Source organism: Lepeophtheirus salmonis, chromosome 7 (assembly GCF_016086655.4).
Source record: "Lepeophtheirus salmonis chromosome 7, UVic_Lsal_1.4, whole genome shotgun sequence".
In the NCBI taxonomy this organism is placed as follows: Eukaryota; Metazoa; Arthropoda; class Copepoda; order Siphonostomatoida; family Caligidae; genus Lepeophtheirus; species Lepeophtheirus salmonis.
The window spans coordinates 39,927,145-39,947,550 of record NC_052137.2 but is presented as its reverse complement, the minus strand read 5'-3'; the positions used below and the strand labels follow the sequence as shown (position 1 = coordinate 39,947,550).

The following is a 20,406-nucleotide window of genomic DNA, read 5'->3' as shown; positions in this document are numbered from 1 at the left end:
CTCATTAACATATTAGAACAAAGATGAACTTATTGCCAATATCCAATATTAGTATCCAATGTATTGAGGGGAAAAAATATTTACATTATATTTATGTGTTCATGAAATATTGTAAAATTAAGAAGCAACGAAGAGCTATAATGATGAAGCTATCCGCGCGTGGAAATTAACACTCAAAGATCTCGAAAGTGATGGACTAGAAATGTTTTCCTGTGTTCCGGGTGACCACAAAAGATACACCAAAATCTTCTTCCACAAAGTCCAGATCAAGTCCAAATAATTGGCGGAGAAAGTTAAAGGCTCCAATGAAGGCAGGAGAAGAAAAGTTACCTCCAATGGTCTTGCTCGGAAATTTGATAGCAGTCAGACCACCATGCACCGCTTGGTGAAGCAAGACTTAACCTTTAATGCCTACAAAAGATCACTTCGACAGGGATTGAAGCCTTTGTATCCAGTAAAGCGTTTGACCCAGTGCACAATCCTCCTCAACAAGCTTGAAAAGCAAAACTCTTGCCCTCCTCACAGCCCCGACTGTGCCTCATGGATATTTTAAGGACCTGAAGGGGAAGCTTTTAGGAGTCCGATACGCACAAAGAAACAACGAAATTTCACCAGCATCACTTATTGAACCAACTTAGAGCCAAGCTAGGTGCAGAACTTTTGTGCAAAATTCTGCACCAGGGTGTAACTGGTCATTAAGGCAAAAGGCAGCTATATTGATAAGAATTTATATAAGGTGTCCCTTGATTGTATTTATGCATTAAATTTTCTAAATTTAACAATATTTTTTGAAACATATATTGATTAAGAATTTAAATAAGGTTTTTTGTAATTTTCAAAAAAATTTGAATTGTATACTCTTATTGGCCTTAAGTATTTATGCCATATGAACCATTTGTATTTGTGTTCTATTTTTTGGAAATTTCATTACTATTAATTTGTAAAAAAATGTATTTCAAGGCTTAAAATATGTATCAGAAAAAAAAGTTATGGAAAGAGATATAAGAGAATTTTAAATGATCTTGCAAATTTAAGCGACACACAGTTTTACAATATCAACAATGACTAGATATAATCAATTTAATGATTATTTTCCTCTAGGAGATTCATATGCAGAAAATGATGCAATAAGCTTTTATTCATTCATGGAATGTGGGGCCCACTTTTTTTTACAAAATGTAATTTGGAAAAAAAACAACTTGAATTTAGCATCAACTGCATTTCAAAGGCTGCATTGACATTTGGAATGAGAAAATGCAGTTTAAGATTCATTATCATTTTTTTAAGTTCCTTTTTTCAGATGAACTTATCGTCGAAGAAGTCATAGGGTGTAGACGCTAAAATATCATCAGTTTAGTGATTGAAGTATATTCAATCTACTTCCAAAAAGGTTTTGAAATTTGCAATTATTGTTGTCGTTTCATTTACCGAACGCTACTACCGAGACTACTGGAACATGGTGGGAATTATTCAAGAAATCATGTCACTCAACAAATTTGAAAAAAATATGCAATATTAACATTTTACTATTTATGAAAATTTCATACCTAAACAAAAATCAAGATTGATTGTTGAAACTACGCCCTGCAATAAATATTCTCAAGAATAATTCTTAACATCTTGGAACTTTTTAGTCTCCTTGATGATTCTTTTGGTTTTTATGATAGTAAACTTGAAGACCTTTCAAATTTACATTCATTTTCTTAACTTTTTCATGTTTGTTACTAAGCGATAAAGTGTCTCTATCCGCTTATTATGTAAACTATATCCTTTAATATACCGAGTGGTCCATTGAAGTCTGAACATTCACTAATTCAATAAACAATGAAGGCTGAGAGATTTCAATTAATTCATTTTTCAATATATTAAACCATATAAAATCAATTACAAAACATAACAACCCTGAGCTCTCTAGCTAAAGTACATGTCGAGAAAATGACACTTTATTTCAATGCTCCATATTGAGTGTAACAATCCTCCAATTTAATTCAAGTATACCCCCTTCTATTTGATATCCTTATCGTCCAAATATATTTTAAAACATGGATCTCCGTTCCTTCAGCTCCATTTAATTATTTGAATTTAATGAAATTTCAACATAATTATTCTGAAATCAATAGTCTAATTTCAAGAACAGCATCTCAAAAACTTTCCAAGCATTTATTGTGTTTACATAAAGAGTTTTTTTTGTTTGACTCTACTTGAAAGTCGAGTCAGTTAGGGATAAAAAGAAAAAAATAGTTGAAATGAAAAAGGAAGAGCCAAATTCAATGGAAAAGTGTATTTAAAAAATTAGAAGACTTTGCTACAAACAAAATAATTTCGGCATTTGCTGAAACTCCCCAAGAAAAGTTTTTAAACGTCAATCCAAAATTATGCCCAAGTAAAAATAATTATAAGAAATCCCTTGAAATAGTGGATGCTTTTAAAGTTATCAATGACGAAGCAGAACGAGGAGTTGGACTCATTAAATAATGCAGTGGATATTAATAACTGACGAATTGCAGGTTCAATTCGTCATTGAAGAGTATCAAAGATGTGTCCCTCCTTGAAACTTTAGTATTTCAGACATATTACTCAAAAAAAAACAAAAAAAAAACCATTTATTCATATTTATAATAACGATTTTTTTTAGTGTTCCTCTAATTGATTAGATGAAGTTGGATTTATTTAGTATAAATAAACATTATACCATTACATTTACTCCATCTAACCCAAGAAATTTGTTTAGAATACATATACATAAAGTATATTTATTTAATAAAGAATGACCGGGGCACAAACAAGCACACAATGAGTTCAAAAGAATTATTTCTCCTGAGTGCGTTGTCCATAAGCTATATCGATTCCACTTATTTTATCGCTTTATAGAGTATAAATAATTATTTTTGTGAGATAAATTATCTTATGTTGAAAAAGTTATACTTTAATAAAATATGTATCACACAAAATAAAAAAATATTGATGATAGTTGAGTATAAAATATATATTTTTTTTAAATTATCAATTTTTAAAGTCGTAGAGCTACTTTTAAACAGGGCTCAATTTGACATCCAATTAACCAATTGCATATTTTTAATAAAAATAACTGATTGCTACTTTAAGAATTTAACAAAATAAAAATATTATATAAAAAATCTTTATGTTTTGTTGTAAAAATATAAAAATATGGCGCACAACACGTTTTATATGATTTAATTTTCTATTAAACTCTTTTACATTGTAATTCACAATATTCATATTTTTTTCTCGAAACAGCAATAAAATTTCTGAAGGAAAATGAGATCATCTTGAAAAAATTATATGACATAAAAAACTGTACCGTGAACCATCACAGGATAATCGAGAAATAAGTCACATTTTATGAAAATATTGGCAATTTTCTAAACTTTGTTGAGCTGCCTCTAAAAATTGTTCAATTTGGCTCAAACTTTGCCATTGGTATTTTTTGTCAAAAAATGGACTTTGACCCGGAGATCCGGACATTAAAACAACATAAAAATAAAACACACGTTATTGTACATATTGACAAAAAATCGGACAACCAATTATCACAGGTCTTTATTGAGGCCAAATTTGTACACCAAGCGCGTTGGCCATAGAAAGGAACAAGCGGTAGTCGTTAGGGGCCATGTCGAGACTGTAATGTAAATGCATAAGAATTTCCCATCAGAACCCCCAGAGCTTCTGGGATGTCATCAAAGATGTGTGCGGCCTGACGTTGTCTGATGAAACACGATTACTTTACTATTCACCGATGCTGGCCCCTTCTGTTCAATCACCAGCTTCAAACGGTCAAGTAGTTCACAGTAGAGGGCAGAATTGAGCATTTGGCCATAGAGGAGCAGATAATAGTAGATTATTCCCTGCCAATCCAATTTAACACAGCGACACCTTCCTGGCAGTCAACCCTGGTTTGACCGCAGTCTTGCCCTCCTTTTTGGCTTTCGACCAAGATCTCTGTCGCTTGATATTGACGTAAGTGATCCATTTTTCCTCGTCAGTTACAATCCACTTCAGAAATGACAAGTTTTTCCCTCAGGTAGTAAAAATTTCAAATATGGCGAATTTCTTCCTTTAAGACCAACATTCTCGAAGCACGATAATTCATAACTGAGCCAGTCAAGCACAATACTGTCCAAAAAGGGTTTGTAGTATACATTATGAACTTTACAGCACTTTATCCTATGGTCCTATTCGGGCAATAATGAACAATATATCTAAATTAAAAAGAAGTTTTTCACCCAACCTAATATATATTTAAAACATAAGGAATGTTGGGAATTATTTTTTTTATAGAAAAGTCAATTGGTTAAACAGGATAATATAAAATAAAAAAAGGCTCACGCATTGTTTTTGGGAGAGGGACACTTTTAATAACCCCACCTCCCCTTAATTTACAGTACTGTATTGAAAGACCACACTTAATTTGCATATTCCTGACTTTTTACATATAAAATTACTAGTGTTAGGGATAAGCACTGCCCTGAGTTATTAGGGGTTGACGAACAGACACACGTTGTTTTACCACTATAGAAGATCAATCCTCAAGAAATCCTTGACGATGATGTGATGAAGTCAGGGGGGTACTCAGTCTCTAGAGTGCTACCTGCTTAGATTTAGCTTGTTGCGAATCTTCATCTACAGTAATATTTATTAGCTTTTATATAATGTAATTTACTCTTTTTTAATATGAAGACCACACTCGATGCTACACATTAAACGCCTGCGATATTTTATTAATATCATCATAGACTTAAATACTATTATAATAGATCTTTGTCGTTGCTACCTGAAGCTATGTTTTTTTTTATTTTCCCAAGCTGTTGTCATTATTATCATACTCTTGAAGAGAGAACATACAATTTATAAGTTTAAAGTAATCACTTTTGCATGAAAGTCAAAAAGTAACATTGATAATTTGTTGGAGAGTTACAAGTGAAAGCCCTTGTTGGACTTGTAATAGAAATGAGAGTAATTCTTGTTTATATCACCGCTAAATACGGACTGGTGTTAATTAACTTCATCTCTTAGTTTTCTTGCAGCTAATTTAATAAGACGTTATGACAACCAAGGTGTTCTCCTCTCAAAAATTGTTCAAATATCCGGGTCAAAAGTTCATTTCTGGTTTTAAATATATTTTCATCTAGGAATAAGATGCCGTACATTGTACTTTGTTTAATCAAAAATGACTAGAAGGATTACAAAAATACATACAGATAGAATTTGCTTTATTAATATAGTTAGGAATATATATATATATATATTCATTTATTTGAAGAATGCTTATAGGTTAGTTTTGTATTTTTTTCATATTTCATGAATCAATCCTTTTTTACTAATGAATTTGGAGAATAAAATATGTACTCCAAAATAAGACAGTTTTGTGATTGTTTGACTCAAATTCGTTTGAGTTTGTCGACAAAGATGGACACCAGCAAAGAGAAAATGCACCGTATTCGACAGTATTTCTTCCATAAAGACGAAAATCCAAGGGAGGCGTCTGAAAATGTGAAAAGTGTTCATTGTTCTGATATTGTAGCCGTCAGTCATGTACAATTTGGATTCTGCTGATTTTTCCTCCGGTAATTGTGGTGTTAAAAGTCGCAGCAGCACACTCTGGAAGGTCAATTATCGTCTATATGGATAAAGTAATGGAAGTCGTGGAGTCCCCTGTCAAGTGAGCATTGGTTTGATTGCTAAGGAAATAAACATTAATGGGAAAAATATATAAAAATCAATTAAAAATAATGGGTTTATTTTTGCAACATCTTATTTCGATTTATCTTTATTTTCTGGTTTAAACTCATTAATGATTTTAAAGGTATATATATAAAGACATAAAGGGCATAATTAACTTCTTTTTTTTTTTAACATATAGACAACAATACACACTGAACATTATAAAATGATGCTACCTTCAAATACAAAAAAGATTTAAAATATCCATTAAAGAAAAGAATTTTTAAAGAATAATATATACAATGAAGTTTAAAGCTGAGTTGAGCGTGATAAGGGTATGAGATATGTTTTCAATGAAAACCAACCAAGATGGCCATTCATTATGTTTCGTAGACGAAGGCAGAAAGAAAGCTTCGTAGCCTGTTGGAATCAATTTACACGCATGGCAAAATATAAATAGCCATACAATGCATAAAGATATCCTGGCTAATCGCCGTTCTTTGTTGATGTGTGCTATTTTCTCTACTAGGGAGGATCGAACATTTGTGACTAGACTTGCACTACTTTGAAATCTTTGCATTTTCTGAAGGGATCTACGAAATCCGCTATTTCGACTATGTTTTATTGTAACAGCTCTTGTCTGTGGATTCGCAGAGCCTGGAACGCTGTAACGTTTTTTCCGTGAGGATATTCGAAAATCTCCAAATTTGACATTACCCTTTTCTCTAACGGAATCATTCGTAATCTCCTCATGTAAAGAATTATCTGCGTCTAAATTAAACTGATTGCAGTGTACATTCTCATCATCTGAAACATTTTCAAGCTGCAGAATAGATTCTCTTTCGTTGATGGAGTTTTGATCTTGAGGGTTTTCATTTTCGTTAAATGAGTACAGAACGATAGAGTCTCGATGTAAATGGGTATTGCTATTATTTTGACAGCTCACAACCGAGACAGGGTGATTTCTTTCATATCTCGACATGATGATCAGTTCATGAGCCGTCTTCGTATTGAAGAACAAGAGTAGACAAAGTGGCAGGACGGAAGCAAAGAGGGTATTCATATACACAAAGTATATATTGTGATAGTACACATTTTTTCTTAGAGCAGTTGACACTACGGAAAGGGAAGTCGTTTTTGAGAGAGTCACATTTCTGAAACCACTGGAGTTGATGCCTCTGAATTCGTATTGCTGACGACATAATTCAGCCAATCGACGGATTCCTTGCACATGTGTCAAATTCAATTGCTGTTGAATAACCAATCTATCCGTTGGATTGTTTAGCAAGAAATCAACTTTTAAATATTTACGGCAATTGATGAGTTTAATGTTTTCGTTAATTTTTTCTTCAGTTCGTATCTCAAACAACTTTGGTATGTAGAATAGAATAGGAAAAACTATGACTATGGTCATATAATACTTGATATTATCATCCGTTAGTATTCGCGTATCTCGCAGTTGGCAATAGTAGCAAATTCGAATGTAGCGCTCAAAACTATTTATGGGTACATGCAAAATAAAAATATAAATATATTTAATAGATATGTGATAATTAAGTACGTATTATTCATTTACTATATAAGAATGGGAAAATTGTTTTGTATTAATTTATTTCCATTATTATTTATCTATTTCATTTCCTCTAAATTTTTTGGTTGAAAATAATGAAAATATATCAAAGATAAGTATATTACATACTAATACATAAATGTGCTTTGTAGCTTGTATTCATTCCTTTGAACAAAAAAAAATTATATTATTTTTTTCTTAGAATTATTCATGCGTTGATAACATACAAGTAAGGTTTTCAAGATTTTTTATACATACACTACAGAGATATGTATTTACATAATATGGAACTGTATATATAAGATATATTAGTTTTGAGACACGGTCCGAGACAAAATTTATTGTCGAATTCGGTCTTTAGTCATTCTTTCGAGGCTGATATTTAAAATCAGTTTTCATAACATGAACCAATTCTTTCAGTCTCAATCTATTCACCGATTCATGATTAATGAGTTAAGTTTTTTTAAAACCTACATCACGTTTCAAACAATTTATTAATAGAATAAGTTTTTACCGATTTTTTCTTTGAAATCGGTCCTTTCATAATTTTAGTATGGTCTTAGATCGGTTTAAGTTTTGCAGATTGTAACCCAACACTAATACATATATTTTTCAAAATGCAGTTACAATGTAATTTTAAACGAAATACATGATATTCTCCGTATTTGGGTCAATTGAAGTTAATGTGGATGAATAATATTTCGGAGATATTGATATTGACAGAGATCATTGGGCTTAATCTTTTTGGCATTGTGAGATATGAAGACGCTATTTAAGCTTTTTTGAACCATTATTACTTTTTTTAAATTCTTGACCAAGTATTAAGGTTTTTAATAATGTAAAAGTTAGAAGTAAACTATGAAATAAAAATTATTCAAGTTTAGTTACAAAATTACTTGATTTTAAATTTTAATAATCGAATAACTAATAAAATAAATACAAATGATCAAGAAGTATAAAATATTTCTTCATACATCACAATTCCTCAATATTAAACCCCTAAGTACTCTGTTAATTTAAACGTCTCGGAAATGTTATTATTTTACATTATCCTAGACTGACCCAAATACATAGAAAATGATGTCATTTATTTAAAATTCATTTCTACTGACAGACTTATGAACTTGTATAATGTACATATTTGTTTCTCAGAAACAAAATCTGATTAACATTTTTTCTTGAGAGTTGTTTATGTCTAAAAAAAAAAAAAAAAAACATACAAATTTTCATTATAAGAAGTTTGATTCTCATGAAAAAACTTAATATATGGGAAGATTTTCTTTTATAATAATACTTTTATAGAGATCCGGGATTTTTCTTCCTATTTAAAAATATTGTATTTATTCATTAATTTTGTTTTATTTCTAATTTTATAAGAAATTAAAAGTCTAATCCACTTAATACAATGTATCTCCTGGGATTTTAAACCAACAGGAAATATGTATTTCCCAGTATTAAATAATTTCATGATTTGAAGTTTATTTATGAAACTCATAATGAAATGAAAAGTGTATTTGAGATAATGTTTTAATTGATTTAAAATATGAAATGGATATGTCTTGGTGGCTACATAATTTCCTATTAAAAGGGAGGAAAACCAATTTATGTATCATGTTTGCTCCAATTTCATCTATCTTTCATATTTCTATCATTAGAGTATTTATATGAACTAGCGTAAGGTTGCCCGGCGTTCCCCTGGTCTTTAAGAAATTACAATTAATTAATAATTCTTCTTCCTCTTAAAATAAAAAGCGTAAAATTTTAAGAATGACTCTCGCTGCATGTTGGTGTTGTGCTGTATCTTTCCACCTTTTTTTCATAAGGAAATAGAGTCCGTCGTTGTCCAGCACATTAAGAAATTAAAATTCATTTTGAACTCTTCGGCGTTTTAAAAAAGAGATGATAAGGTTTGCGAAGAAAACATATACAATTTGAACTGTATTTTACTCATCTTTTATATAATTTTCAAAATCCTATAGTCTATTTTTTCTTCTTCTCTTTTTTCTCTAAATCTTATAATTTCCTTGAGAAAAAAAGTGCGCAAAGATACATACCAACATGGAGAAATAATCATTCATAACATTTTATGGTCTTTATTTTATATAAAATAGTCGTTTTTTTATCAAGAAATAGTTTTTTTAGAAAAATGATATTTAAAGGATAGTCATGTCATTAAAGGCCAAAATAATTCTTACCAGAACTATCTTTTGAGTCTTAAAAACCTACATTAAAAATTTCAGTCAAATTTATAAACACAATCACAGACATTCTCATTTAATATATAGATACATCAATTAAATAGCTTTGCCATTGAAGTTATCAAGTTGGTAAAATTATAATTCCAGGGCTTGAGGTTTTGATACCTGAGTCGAATTAATAAGGTAATTAGTTAAATCATATTTTTGAGTTATATCTCCATGGAGCAAATTGCATTAATACATGTTTTTAGGTTTGATCCTAATTGATTGATTATTAGCTTGTTATTTATTGAAAATAATATATATGGTAGAGGTTGTGTTGTCCCTAAATAAAAAGGGATATATCATTTCATTCTTTAGCATAGTTATTTTGTAATTATCTTTGCTGTCTGTGATGCAAAGTGAGTTGTTCAAATCAGCATTGTACTATGTGGACAATGCATGTAACTCACTGAACTGATGAAAGGAACAATGGGCTACTAGGAGGTGTCCTAGGTAACCCGGAAATAGCTAGATCTTTGAGCAATAAATAAACAATCAGAAAGAAACAGTTGTAAGTTTTGCTTTTGTATTTTCTTCTCATAATACATCTTCATCTATGTAGAAAACCACTTAATAATGATTGCATTTATTACACTTATAGAAAATCCATAAATGAATATTTATTTATTCATAACTGCACCTACTAATATATCTAAGGAACATTAATTAATTAAGGGTCTTTCACGCATGTATTGGTAAAAGAAAAACGAATTTTTAATGTATGTTTCTTTTAAAGTAATTAAATTAGAAATAATTCAAGGATTCCAAGAGTCGTAATTCCGACAGAGTCTGGAGCTGACCCCCGTAAAAATAGAATCCTAGCGTCCAGGAAGAGTTGACAAGGAATTCCATAACCCACATGCACACTTCTTCATTTATGAACACTGATCCAGTATACAGGATCCTAATCTCAATAGCCAAGAGGGATTTCATTTCAATGCTTTAGCGCTTAGTTTATCTCTCTTTCTCTTTCTTTCCCTCTCTTTGTTTCTCTCTCTTCCAGCCAGAGCTGTCTAAATTTATGGAATTTTCTGATAAGATCCATTCAAAAATGAGTTATATCTTTAAATTATTTTCGTGGCCTTATCTCAAATTGACAACAATATTGAGGGTTTTTGGGAAAGCTATTTTCTTATATTAAAGTTCAGACTTTCAACTATCAAATGAGATACTTTTAAACTTTTTGAATATATTCGTCTTGAAGCAAAGAGCCACTGAATATAAAGCACCTTTTTTCAAATTTAAACAATCATTACTCGAGTTATAAGCATGATACAGATATTAAAAATATATTTATGGAATTTTTTAACATAGGCTTTAAAGTATATTCACATAATTATCACTATCTGCAACACCAAGCGCTTACTAATGCTTTGAACCTTAAAAATAGCCAAAAATAGAGAAAAAATATGTGGCCTCTTTCTGAAGGTCATGAGGCTAGCAGAGAAAGAATAAGACCGTATTTGGAATTAGGGGATTAAACTAAATTATGTTGAGCATATGTCGCTTTAGTGATTTAAAAACCGTGTGATTTTGTTGGATAGTGTTATTAGTTACTATCTCATCCTGCTAAAAAAAAATTATTGCACGAACTTCATAATAATCCATAACATATACATACAGAGTGGGAACTAAAACTTGCCGTAGAATGCCTAAATTATGAAAAACATGATTTTTATACTATCCAGAAAATACAATTCAAGCCAAATCTGAGATATTTTTAAAACTGGGATTTTCTGCACTGCCAATTTGATAAAATTGATTTAAATGTGTTTAAAAAAGATTTGAATGTAGGGAACTGCAATAATTTGGTCATCAAACTTCTTTCATAATAAATCCAACTTTTTTTGTTGTTGTAAAAGCGTAATTTTGGCAATTATTATCAAGGTTGGGTGAATTTGATTAATTTGTTCACTTTTAAGTCGTTCTTTTGCTTTGCTATTTATCTTTTTGCAATTTAAGGTATACGTGTTGCTACAAATGTAATCTCAGCTGTTACAGAATATATTACACTCAATCTCATCAAAGTTAATTCGTACATTTTTATAACTAAAGGTTTATTAAAAGTAATTAATATTTTATAGAAGTTTTTTTGGAACTGAAATTATTATATTTCAACCATAATAATCACAAATTTTTATCTTGTAGATGCTGAAACCTAATGTTTTAATGATTAATAACCGTTATTTTAAGTGTATGTCAACTATGTGTCAAGAAATACAATTTGATTAATATTTGGGTTAACTTTTAACTACGTCAAAAAAAGGATGATCACGAACGGAGAGTTAAAATGTCCTCCTTCACAAGCGATAACAGCATTGACACGCCGGCGAACAGATTAACCGCTCTTGACGATGAAGGCCGTGTCCATAGAGTACCACGCTGTCCTGAGGGCAAATAGGAGCGAGTCCAAATTTGGATGGGAGGTAACGAGGATGAAATTGTAATCATATGCTACTCCACGTTTTGGGTATATGTGGATTTAATAAAGCAAATTTGGGTAATATTAATATCATCTTGCCATTCGTTTTGTCAAATGGCAGATTACTTGCTAGATTTCTTACAAATTCAACTTCAGCTTGGAATACTGTGCTTGTATCATCAAGTCTTAATGGTTCTTATTGCAGTAATCAACAAGGATTTAACTTGGGTTAAATGTTAACCCAAATATTCTGCAAATTTTATTTCTTGAGACACAGTTGACATAGACTCAAAATTAGGGTAACTATTCATGATAACATTAGATTTGGGTATCAGTAATTTGTTATAATTTTAGTTGAAACATTATAGTTTTAATTTTCAAAAAAACTTCACTAAAATATTTTCCTATTAAAACTTACTCATTAACTTTGGTGAAGTTGAGTGTTATAAATTAAATGACAACTATTATTAAATTTGGGGCAACGTGTATAACATAAATTGAAAAAAAGAAACAGATAACGCAAAAGAACGACTTAAAAGTGAAAAAGTTCTACGAATTTACCAAACAATGATTAAAGGTTGCAAAACTTGCTAATAGTATGAAAAAAATGCATTTTTGCAACAATAAAAAGTTGAATTTATTTTGTTTTAGGAGCATACTAAAAATTTCCAGCGTTAAAATCTACTTAAGGCAATTTTATATCATTTGGGATTAGAAAACTAACGACGGGTTCAATAAGTACAATTTATAACTCGATAAAAAGAAACACTGTTTTTCTTTTTTCACGATAAATTATATATGAGCTATGATGTGATATATTAGTTTAATTTGTTTGAAGCTTTATTCTACTATTTTATATAAATGGAATTGGAGAGAGATATTTGACAAATACAATTTGACTATATAAGTTTTTTTTTTAAACTGCATTCATTAAATGAAGCATAGAAGAAATGAATTAAATAAATAATAAATTATTTTCTCAATAGAAATAATGATGAATAAATCGTAAGATATATTTGCCTGATAAGTATTGTGCAATAGACTGAAGTCATAACTGCAACATGCATCACAGGTAATAGAATGACCACAACATATGGATGTATGTTATTTGCATACACGGACCACAACTCTGGTAATGCAAATTGAAGGGCGCAGCAAATGACAACAAGGATATCATAGACGGTAAGAACTTTGAGTAAATCATGAAACATGGAGCGATTTTTCTTCCTTGAAATGACGATGAAAGCTCCAATATTGACAACGATTCCAAGTAGAGCAAAAATTAAAATGCATATTGCAAAGTTCATTATTTTGAAAAAGTGTTGATTCCTTGAGTTTGGTTGGCTAGGAGGCCAAAGATCATTCGTAAATCTTATTCATGTCAGTAAACTGAAAATAAATGAATATTAACAATTAAAATAAACATGTCACAGTTAATATACTTTATGTAATATCTAAGGATGCCAATTTTGTTAAGAAAAAAATAAGTTTAGAAATTACACAATGAAAAATGGTTGTAGTGCGGGTTTTTTTTTTTTTTTTGTTTTTTTCTATATTTAATAGATCGTTGTCGTGTTAACTTCTCCGACTGAAGTCTACATTACGGACTATCTATGGTGGAAATTGTTTTAAAAAAGTATAATATTATATATATTTATGAACTTCTGAATAATTGTAATATTTCCCCTGTACTAATACTATTTTAAATGTAAAAAGTTCGCCTGTATATAGAAGTAATTAATTTTCTCCCCCCTAAAAAAAAAATATATATATAACATGCAGCTGATATTAACAATGTTTTTGATTGAGTAATACGATATGTCTTGCTCCCGCCTTCTCCTCGCGTTCTTAGACAAATCCCATCTCTAAGTATACAGGGAGCGGGGATCAAATTGTTGCCAAAATATTTTTCTACAAAAAACAACACAAAATATACATTTTTTAACTTTTTTATTGGAAATCAAAAATATGACGAGCATATAGGTATAGAGTAGCCATTCATTTGATATAATCACCGTTAGCATCAATAATGGCCTCAATACGGCCTCTGAACCGGCCGCAGGCTCTTCTGACCATCTCATTGTCCATGTTGCCGAATACCTCCTTGATGGAGTCCATCAAGCTGGCCTTGGTGCTATGGAGATGTCTGTTGGTATGTCTCTCGATATACCCCCAGACAAAACAGTCCAAAGGATTAAGTTCGGGAGAGTTAGGAGGCCATAAATCCTTGGTTACGACGTCATAACAGTTTTCGGTTAACCACTGCATGGAGATTTTGGACACATGGCAGGGTCCTGAGTCCTATTGCCACGCCCAGGGCCTGTCTCCGGCCACCCCATGGCCTTCATGGACCTGGTAGGGTCATCCTCAACCATCTTCTTCACCTTGTCGACAAAGTCGGCGCCCTCCTCCTTGGGTGCCCTCTTTATGCCCTCTTTATGCTGTGGCATCAACATCCCAGGTGTCCTCTAGCTTCTTACGGATACGCTGAACAGTCCGTAAATTCACTCCTAAGGTTGAAGCAATCGTTGAATTGGAGATTTCACCTCCATTATTAACCAATGCCATGACTACGGCGGACCTCGAAAGCTCATCGTTCCACTTATAGCTCTTTATCTCCTCATATGATGACGGCATGATGCTAACTGAACTACGTATCGTCAGCTGGCGAGAATAGCTTTCCTATTTGGTAACCGGTTTTTTATTTGATAATGTCGTCTTCAAGTTATCAAGGTTTAAAGTAGGCAACAATTTGATCCCCGCTCCCTGTAGTAAAGAAGTGATTTGTGAAAAGAAGACAAGAAGTAAAGAAGAGTATAGCAATTAGAAAAGGGAAAACGATAAATACGTGTGCTCTTACTTCTTTTTTTCTTCGTTATATCTATAAGTTTTGATGGTGTTAATTAACATCTACATCTAAAACAAGAGTTTTCCCCTATCTTTGGTGCAAATTATTTTATAAATGTATTTTAAAAAATATATATAAATTTAAATATTACTCTGATATATTTCATACACAATTGCTATTTTTAAATGTTGAAGGTTCTCCTCTTTCTATCAATAATTCATTTTCTCCCCAAAGGTCTCATGAATGTGGCCTCCTAGCTCGCCGGATCTGAACCTCTTGCACTACTATGTGTTGGGCGTCTTGGAGAGAGAGTCCAATAAACGTGCATGTAATACTATTGACTCTTTTCAGGGTTCCATTCTCGGGCAGAATTCCTCATCAAGTTCTGTGCCAAGTCCACGGCCAGGTTGGAGGATGTGGTTGAAGGTGGATTTGGTTGGTTGGACTGATTGACTTCACATTAGCCCCCGGCATGTCAGAGAAAAAGATTTATTAATTGCCCAATTAATTTTGGGAAATAAATTGTAATATACATTATCCTTAAAATTTCCAGATTAAAAAACCTCACACTGTTTATGGAAACAGGGTTTATCTGAGTGAACTTAGTATTATTTGTTGGTTTTATAAAATTTAGTTAGTTCTACCATTGAATTGATGTATCAAATTTGCTGGCTTTGGATTACACAACTAATGCCTGTTAATTTGTTTAGATAAAAAGACTTGCATAGTATTATTATTTATTCTTTCATTATTCACTTGATGAAATAACTAGCAAAGGGTAACCCAGTGTTTGCTTGTCCAAGAAGGGAGCAGGAAGCCCCTGTGGCAATGGCCAATTCTTCTTATTTCTTTTTTTGTAATAAACTTTAGATAACAAACCAACATACATGTAAGAAAAAGTTTGTCTAGATGACAATTCCATCTTTTATTCTCGTTCGACAAATTGCATAATCGAAATTTGCGACGAAAACTATAAAAACTTTATCAGACTAATTTTTCAAAAAAAAAGTAGTGAATAACATTTATTGAAATTGTAAAGAGGAGTACAAACTTAACAAAAAATTTATCATACATGCTAAAACAAAAGACTTTTGGAGAATAATGTTGTCTAAATAATAACCCTTCATAACTCATTCATTTTTGTAAATATTACAAAAATTATGGATTAAAATGTTCTCAAAATACTATGTTTTAAAAAAAAAGTAAAATATCCATCGTTTTGCGGCATTTCTGTTTAAAAATTGTAAATTCACGCTTAATGAAAGAAAAAAAATTTAAAAACTCTATTTTATCAAAGTATCCAAAATTTCATTCGAAATTTCTTTTTTTTTTCGACTGTAAAAAAAAGAAACTGCAACTTTCACTGATTTTTTTTGATTTTTTATTCCATAGCTTTTTTGATTTTCAATAAATTTATAAAGTGTCTCTATTCTTATAGTTGTTTATTAGACGCCAGTCACTTTTTGAATTGAGAATAGTCACATCTATTCTCTCCTTGAGTATCTATAAAACAACTTTTGTGTTTCAGGTTATGAATTAGCCTGACTATGTTTAAAAGAGGCGCCGATGCAAAATTTCAGTCTCCTAAATACAACGGTATGGACAACCATAAAGGATACACACAAAAACACTCTTTTATATAAATGCAGATAATAATCTTATTTGCAAATGTTACTTAGGCATTGATAAACGTTATTTTTCATCCTGTCAATTAAATGTACATCGAATAATATCTTATATGTATATATTTACAAACATAATTGGAATTATGAGAATGGAATTATCATTGGAAAAGTAAGGGTTAAAATTTAGGCATCAATCGTAAATTAAACTTTTACTTATTAAGAAAAAAAGAGTACATGTTTACAACTTTCATATCACCAAACACTAAAAAAAGTTATATTTGTACTTTTTTTTAGAGAAAATGTAATTATTTAATTTTTTTGTCGAGAACTCTGGAATTTAGACATATTTTTTTTCAAAAACATTTAATATTTGAAATTTTTTCTACAAAATAAAGTTTTCCAATTTTATTTCTTTTAAATTCCAATGACTCAACCTTCCCCCCTCCCCTCCATAAAAAATGTATAATCCTGTGGACGCCCATCAGTCCTTGAACCGGTCCAAAAGTACGTCGGTCCTTTGGACTCTCAGTACTAGAACTGATTTAAAAAAAAAGAAATAAAGCTGAGTGACGTCATCAAGGACAGAACTTTATCAGTTTTAGAAATGATATGCAGGACTGAGCTGCTGGACTTGACAAAGCTAAAACTGGACGGTATTGTTAGTTTTACAAATATACAGGAATCGACACAACAATTTATATATATATTTATATACGAGTGGCCATCTTATTATATAAAGAAAAGAAAATTATACAAAAAAATCATAAAAAATATACATTTCTATAAAGAAATTTAGGTTAGCAAATACAAATGTAACACATGGTCTTAAAAGTTTACTTTTAAATTATTATTATTTATTTATTATTTGCTAGATGAAACAGAGTCCCCACAACACTTTTTTAGCCATTGCTTAGCTTCACCGGCATTTTTTCCCACATCAGGAAGAGGTGACAAATTAAAACACTATTTTTTTGTTGTTTTAATTGGTTAGATGGAGGTGCACTGATTAAGTCGAAGTAAACATTATGGTATTACACTTACTCCATCTGAACTAGGAACCTATTGGTGAAATCCATATACAGAAAGTATATTTTCCTGCTCTAGGAATCGCCTGGGCGCGAGCGCACATTGAATTCAAGAGAATAACTTCTCTCGAGCGCGTTGTCAATGAGCTACAGCGATTCCATACTATTATAATCATCAAGTGTTTTCCTAATAACAAGAGTAACGTCAGACTTAGGTCAATATCAAACTAAAGTTGAACTTTTTTCTTTCTTTTTGGGTGAAAAGAAACGTGATACAATAAATGTAACCACCTGCATTGATATTAGAGAGGAAAAATATATTTGAAAATTGTTAAAATATCTTGCTAGGATATTATAATCATTTAATTTTTTTTTTCTGATTCTTAGTTAAGTTTTGTTATGAAAAAGCTTGAAAAAAATCTCAATTACAATTAAATTCATAGTAAAATCATATACTTTATTTATTTAAAATGCATACTTTTTAGTGTAAATTATTTAGGTATTGATGTCGAATCAGAGGTCTTAAGCTCGAAAAGAAGCATAGTTTTTAGTCTAAAGTATTTAGGTATCCATGTCGGATCATAGGTCTTAAGCTCGAAAAGAAGCAAACAATCAAGGACATACATTTATGTTTAAACAAAAAAGAAAGGTCGTAATTGAAGCATAATAAAATGTTCATATTCTATCATTTTTTATTTGCTTATGAACAGTGAAATTTCTGATGTGCCTACGGGACTTTATTTATTTTCAATAACCATATTTACTTTTATAATAAATTTCGAATATATTGTGTCACAAAGAGAAATTTATTTTTATTTTCTTAATTTAAGCTTTCCTTTTTGGCTTACATCATAAAGATACCAGTATATTTATGGGAAGAAAAGTTTTCAAAAATTAATTATAAGCAGTAATAACTGTTGTTTGGAGGAATTGTAGAGAATATGATTTTTGAGGTTTATAGGTTTTCTGTAATCTGAGACAATTTTTCTCCATTCAATATCCAATTTATGAGCTATATCAATAAATATTTTTCGATACATTTTAGGAATTATGATGGACAACAAATTTATTTCACCACCAATGCATTGCCTTGGTCTTATGAGATTGGAGAGAAATTTAGAGGTTTTTAGTCACACATTTTCTTCCTTAATTCTTTTTCAGCCAAGAGGGATAACGAATGAGCTTTGTATCTCCAAGGGAACAATGTGGATATTGTAAAAAATCAATCCGTCTGAGAATATTAAAAATTATCAATTCTTTTACTCTTTTGTAGATAGTAGAATTTAGTGACATCCAGTTAGCTTGTGTTTTGCCGTCTGTCTGCCATTCAATGCCCAAAATTACAATTTTGTCAGAAATGGGACGGCCTTTAATTTTAGTTGATCTTTCGGGACACCACAAACCAATCGGGAGGGTGGCAGTATTATCATTATTAATTTTTAGGCTAGATCTTTCAGAGTATTTCCAAAACACATTCTGCAGAATATCAATTCTCCTGATGAGTTTACGCATCCAGTAAATGGTTATTGGTGTTACCTACAAATTTCAGATCTGTCCGCAAAAACTCTATCCTCTAAAATAATTTTTGGAAGTCTGACGGACGATTGAAAGTTCTTCAAGGGGGAACTTCTTCTACTGACAATTGAATCATTTCCTTTTTTACGTTTTCTTTCCGTTTCTTAATCTGCAATGTCAGAGATCATGTATGTGTTAAGTGTATCAGCCACGAAAGATATATGAAAAATAGATCCCACATTATTAGACTTATTTTGCCTTATATCTCAGTTGGCCTTGGTCTAATGAAAAAATTTGTTTGACAAGAGTTTTTGTTTATATTATTTTACCAGTTGATATTTCAGAAAAAAATCAGTAAATTAATCATTCAGTAAGTCAATAAAACCATTCCAATTTTTCATTCAAGATTCCTTGAGACACACTGTATATATTTCGTCTCGATTTACATCAAAAATAAAAAAACTTCTCTGTTAACATACGTTTAGGACATAGGTGTCTATTAAATTGAAAATACTTTTACTTAAATGTATTACAAATAAACTTTAGTGACGTAGCCCAAAGGACAACGCACTTAGGTGAAATTATTTTCTTGAAGTTCATTAGCATAGGTTCGTGCTCGGTCGTTCTTGAAGATGGAAATATACTTCAAAGACAATTCCTAATTCAGATTGAGAAAATGTATTAAAATAATGTTTACTTATACTTAATCTGTGCAACTCAATCTGACTTTAGAAACTTCTAGAAAGTATTATTGGGTTTTTACGTCTATACTTCATATTATTAATTTATAAAACTTTGTAATAATAAAATACAATATGTAAAGCATAAAGTTTAATTAATATGTAAGTTACAGGTCAAACTCATTTAAAAAGTTAAAAGGATTATATTCGTTTTTATTTAAAATACCGTCAGTGACAATGCTTTTGCTTTATTATATAACTTTGCAGATGAATAAAGGTATCTTAAGAAACATCTTAAAACAAATAATTGTGGTTCAGTGAAGATTACAACATAAACTTGATTTAAAAAATTATAAAAATTACATAGTCTTGCAATAATAAAGCCTTTCCTGAATGTGCATATGAGACTGGTAGGAGGGTCAGGTATCTTATTCAATATACAAAAAAAAAACATGTTTCAAAATAATTTTACCATCAAACGCAAATTAATTTACTTTTTTTTTATTTAAAAACAAACTTGATTTGCCATATAGCTCTGGAAAGACTATTGTGAGTTATTATGCTAAGTAGAGATGGGATTTCCAAAAAAATTCGGATGCTGATTCTTTAAAATTTTAAATCATAGTTAAAATATACCTTTTTGCTATAAAATTTCTATGAATTTCAAACGATAAAAAAAAATTACGTTTCCTCTACGCAGGGAGCTTTTTCCAAGGCGAACTTTCTGCAAACAACGCATGTGTTCAAAACACTTTTTTTTTTTACGTTAAGTTTATGTTCAATTTGTTTTTTCTCAGTT

At 30.7% G+C, this 20,406-nt stretch overlaps 1 protein-coding gene across 4 annotated transcripts in view; it reads right to left on the bottom strand.

Moving 5' to 3' along the window:
• Positions 1 to 5,755: 5,755 nt before the first annotated feature.
• Positions 5,756 to 20,406, bottom strand: part of LOC121122006 (uncharacterized) — a 63,086-nt gene continuing 48,435 nt past the window's right edge. Inside the window, exons 2-4 of one of the 4 annotated variants that reach the window (XM_071890106.1) lie at positions 17,429 to 17,599; positions 12,935 to 13,303; positions 5,756 to 7,178 (exon numbers count right to left, since the gene is read on the bottom strand). In XM_071890106.1, the coding sequence (XP_071746207.1) occupies positions 5,966 to 7,178; positions 12,935 to 13,221 (1,500 nt within the window). In that variant the 5' untranslated portion in view covers positions 13,222 to 13,303; positions 17,429 to 17,599 and the 3' untranslated portion in view covers positions 5,756 to 5,965. Of the gene's footprint in view, positions 7,179 to 12,934; positions 13,304 to 13,929; positions 14,686 to 14,913; positions 16,600 to 17,428; positions 17,600 to 20,406 lie in introns of those variants that run through there. The other 3 variants (XM_071890108.1, XM_071890107.1, XM_040717016.2) reach the window with 3 other exon arrangements.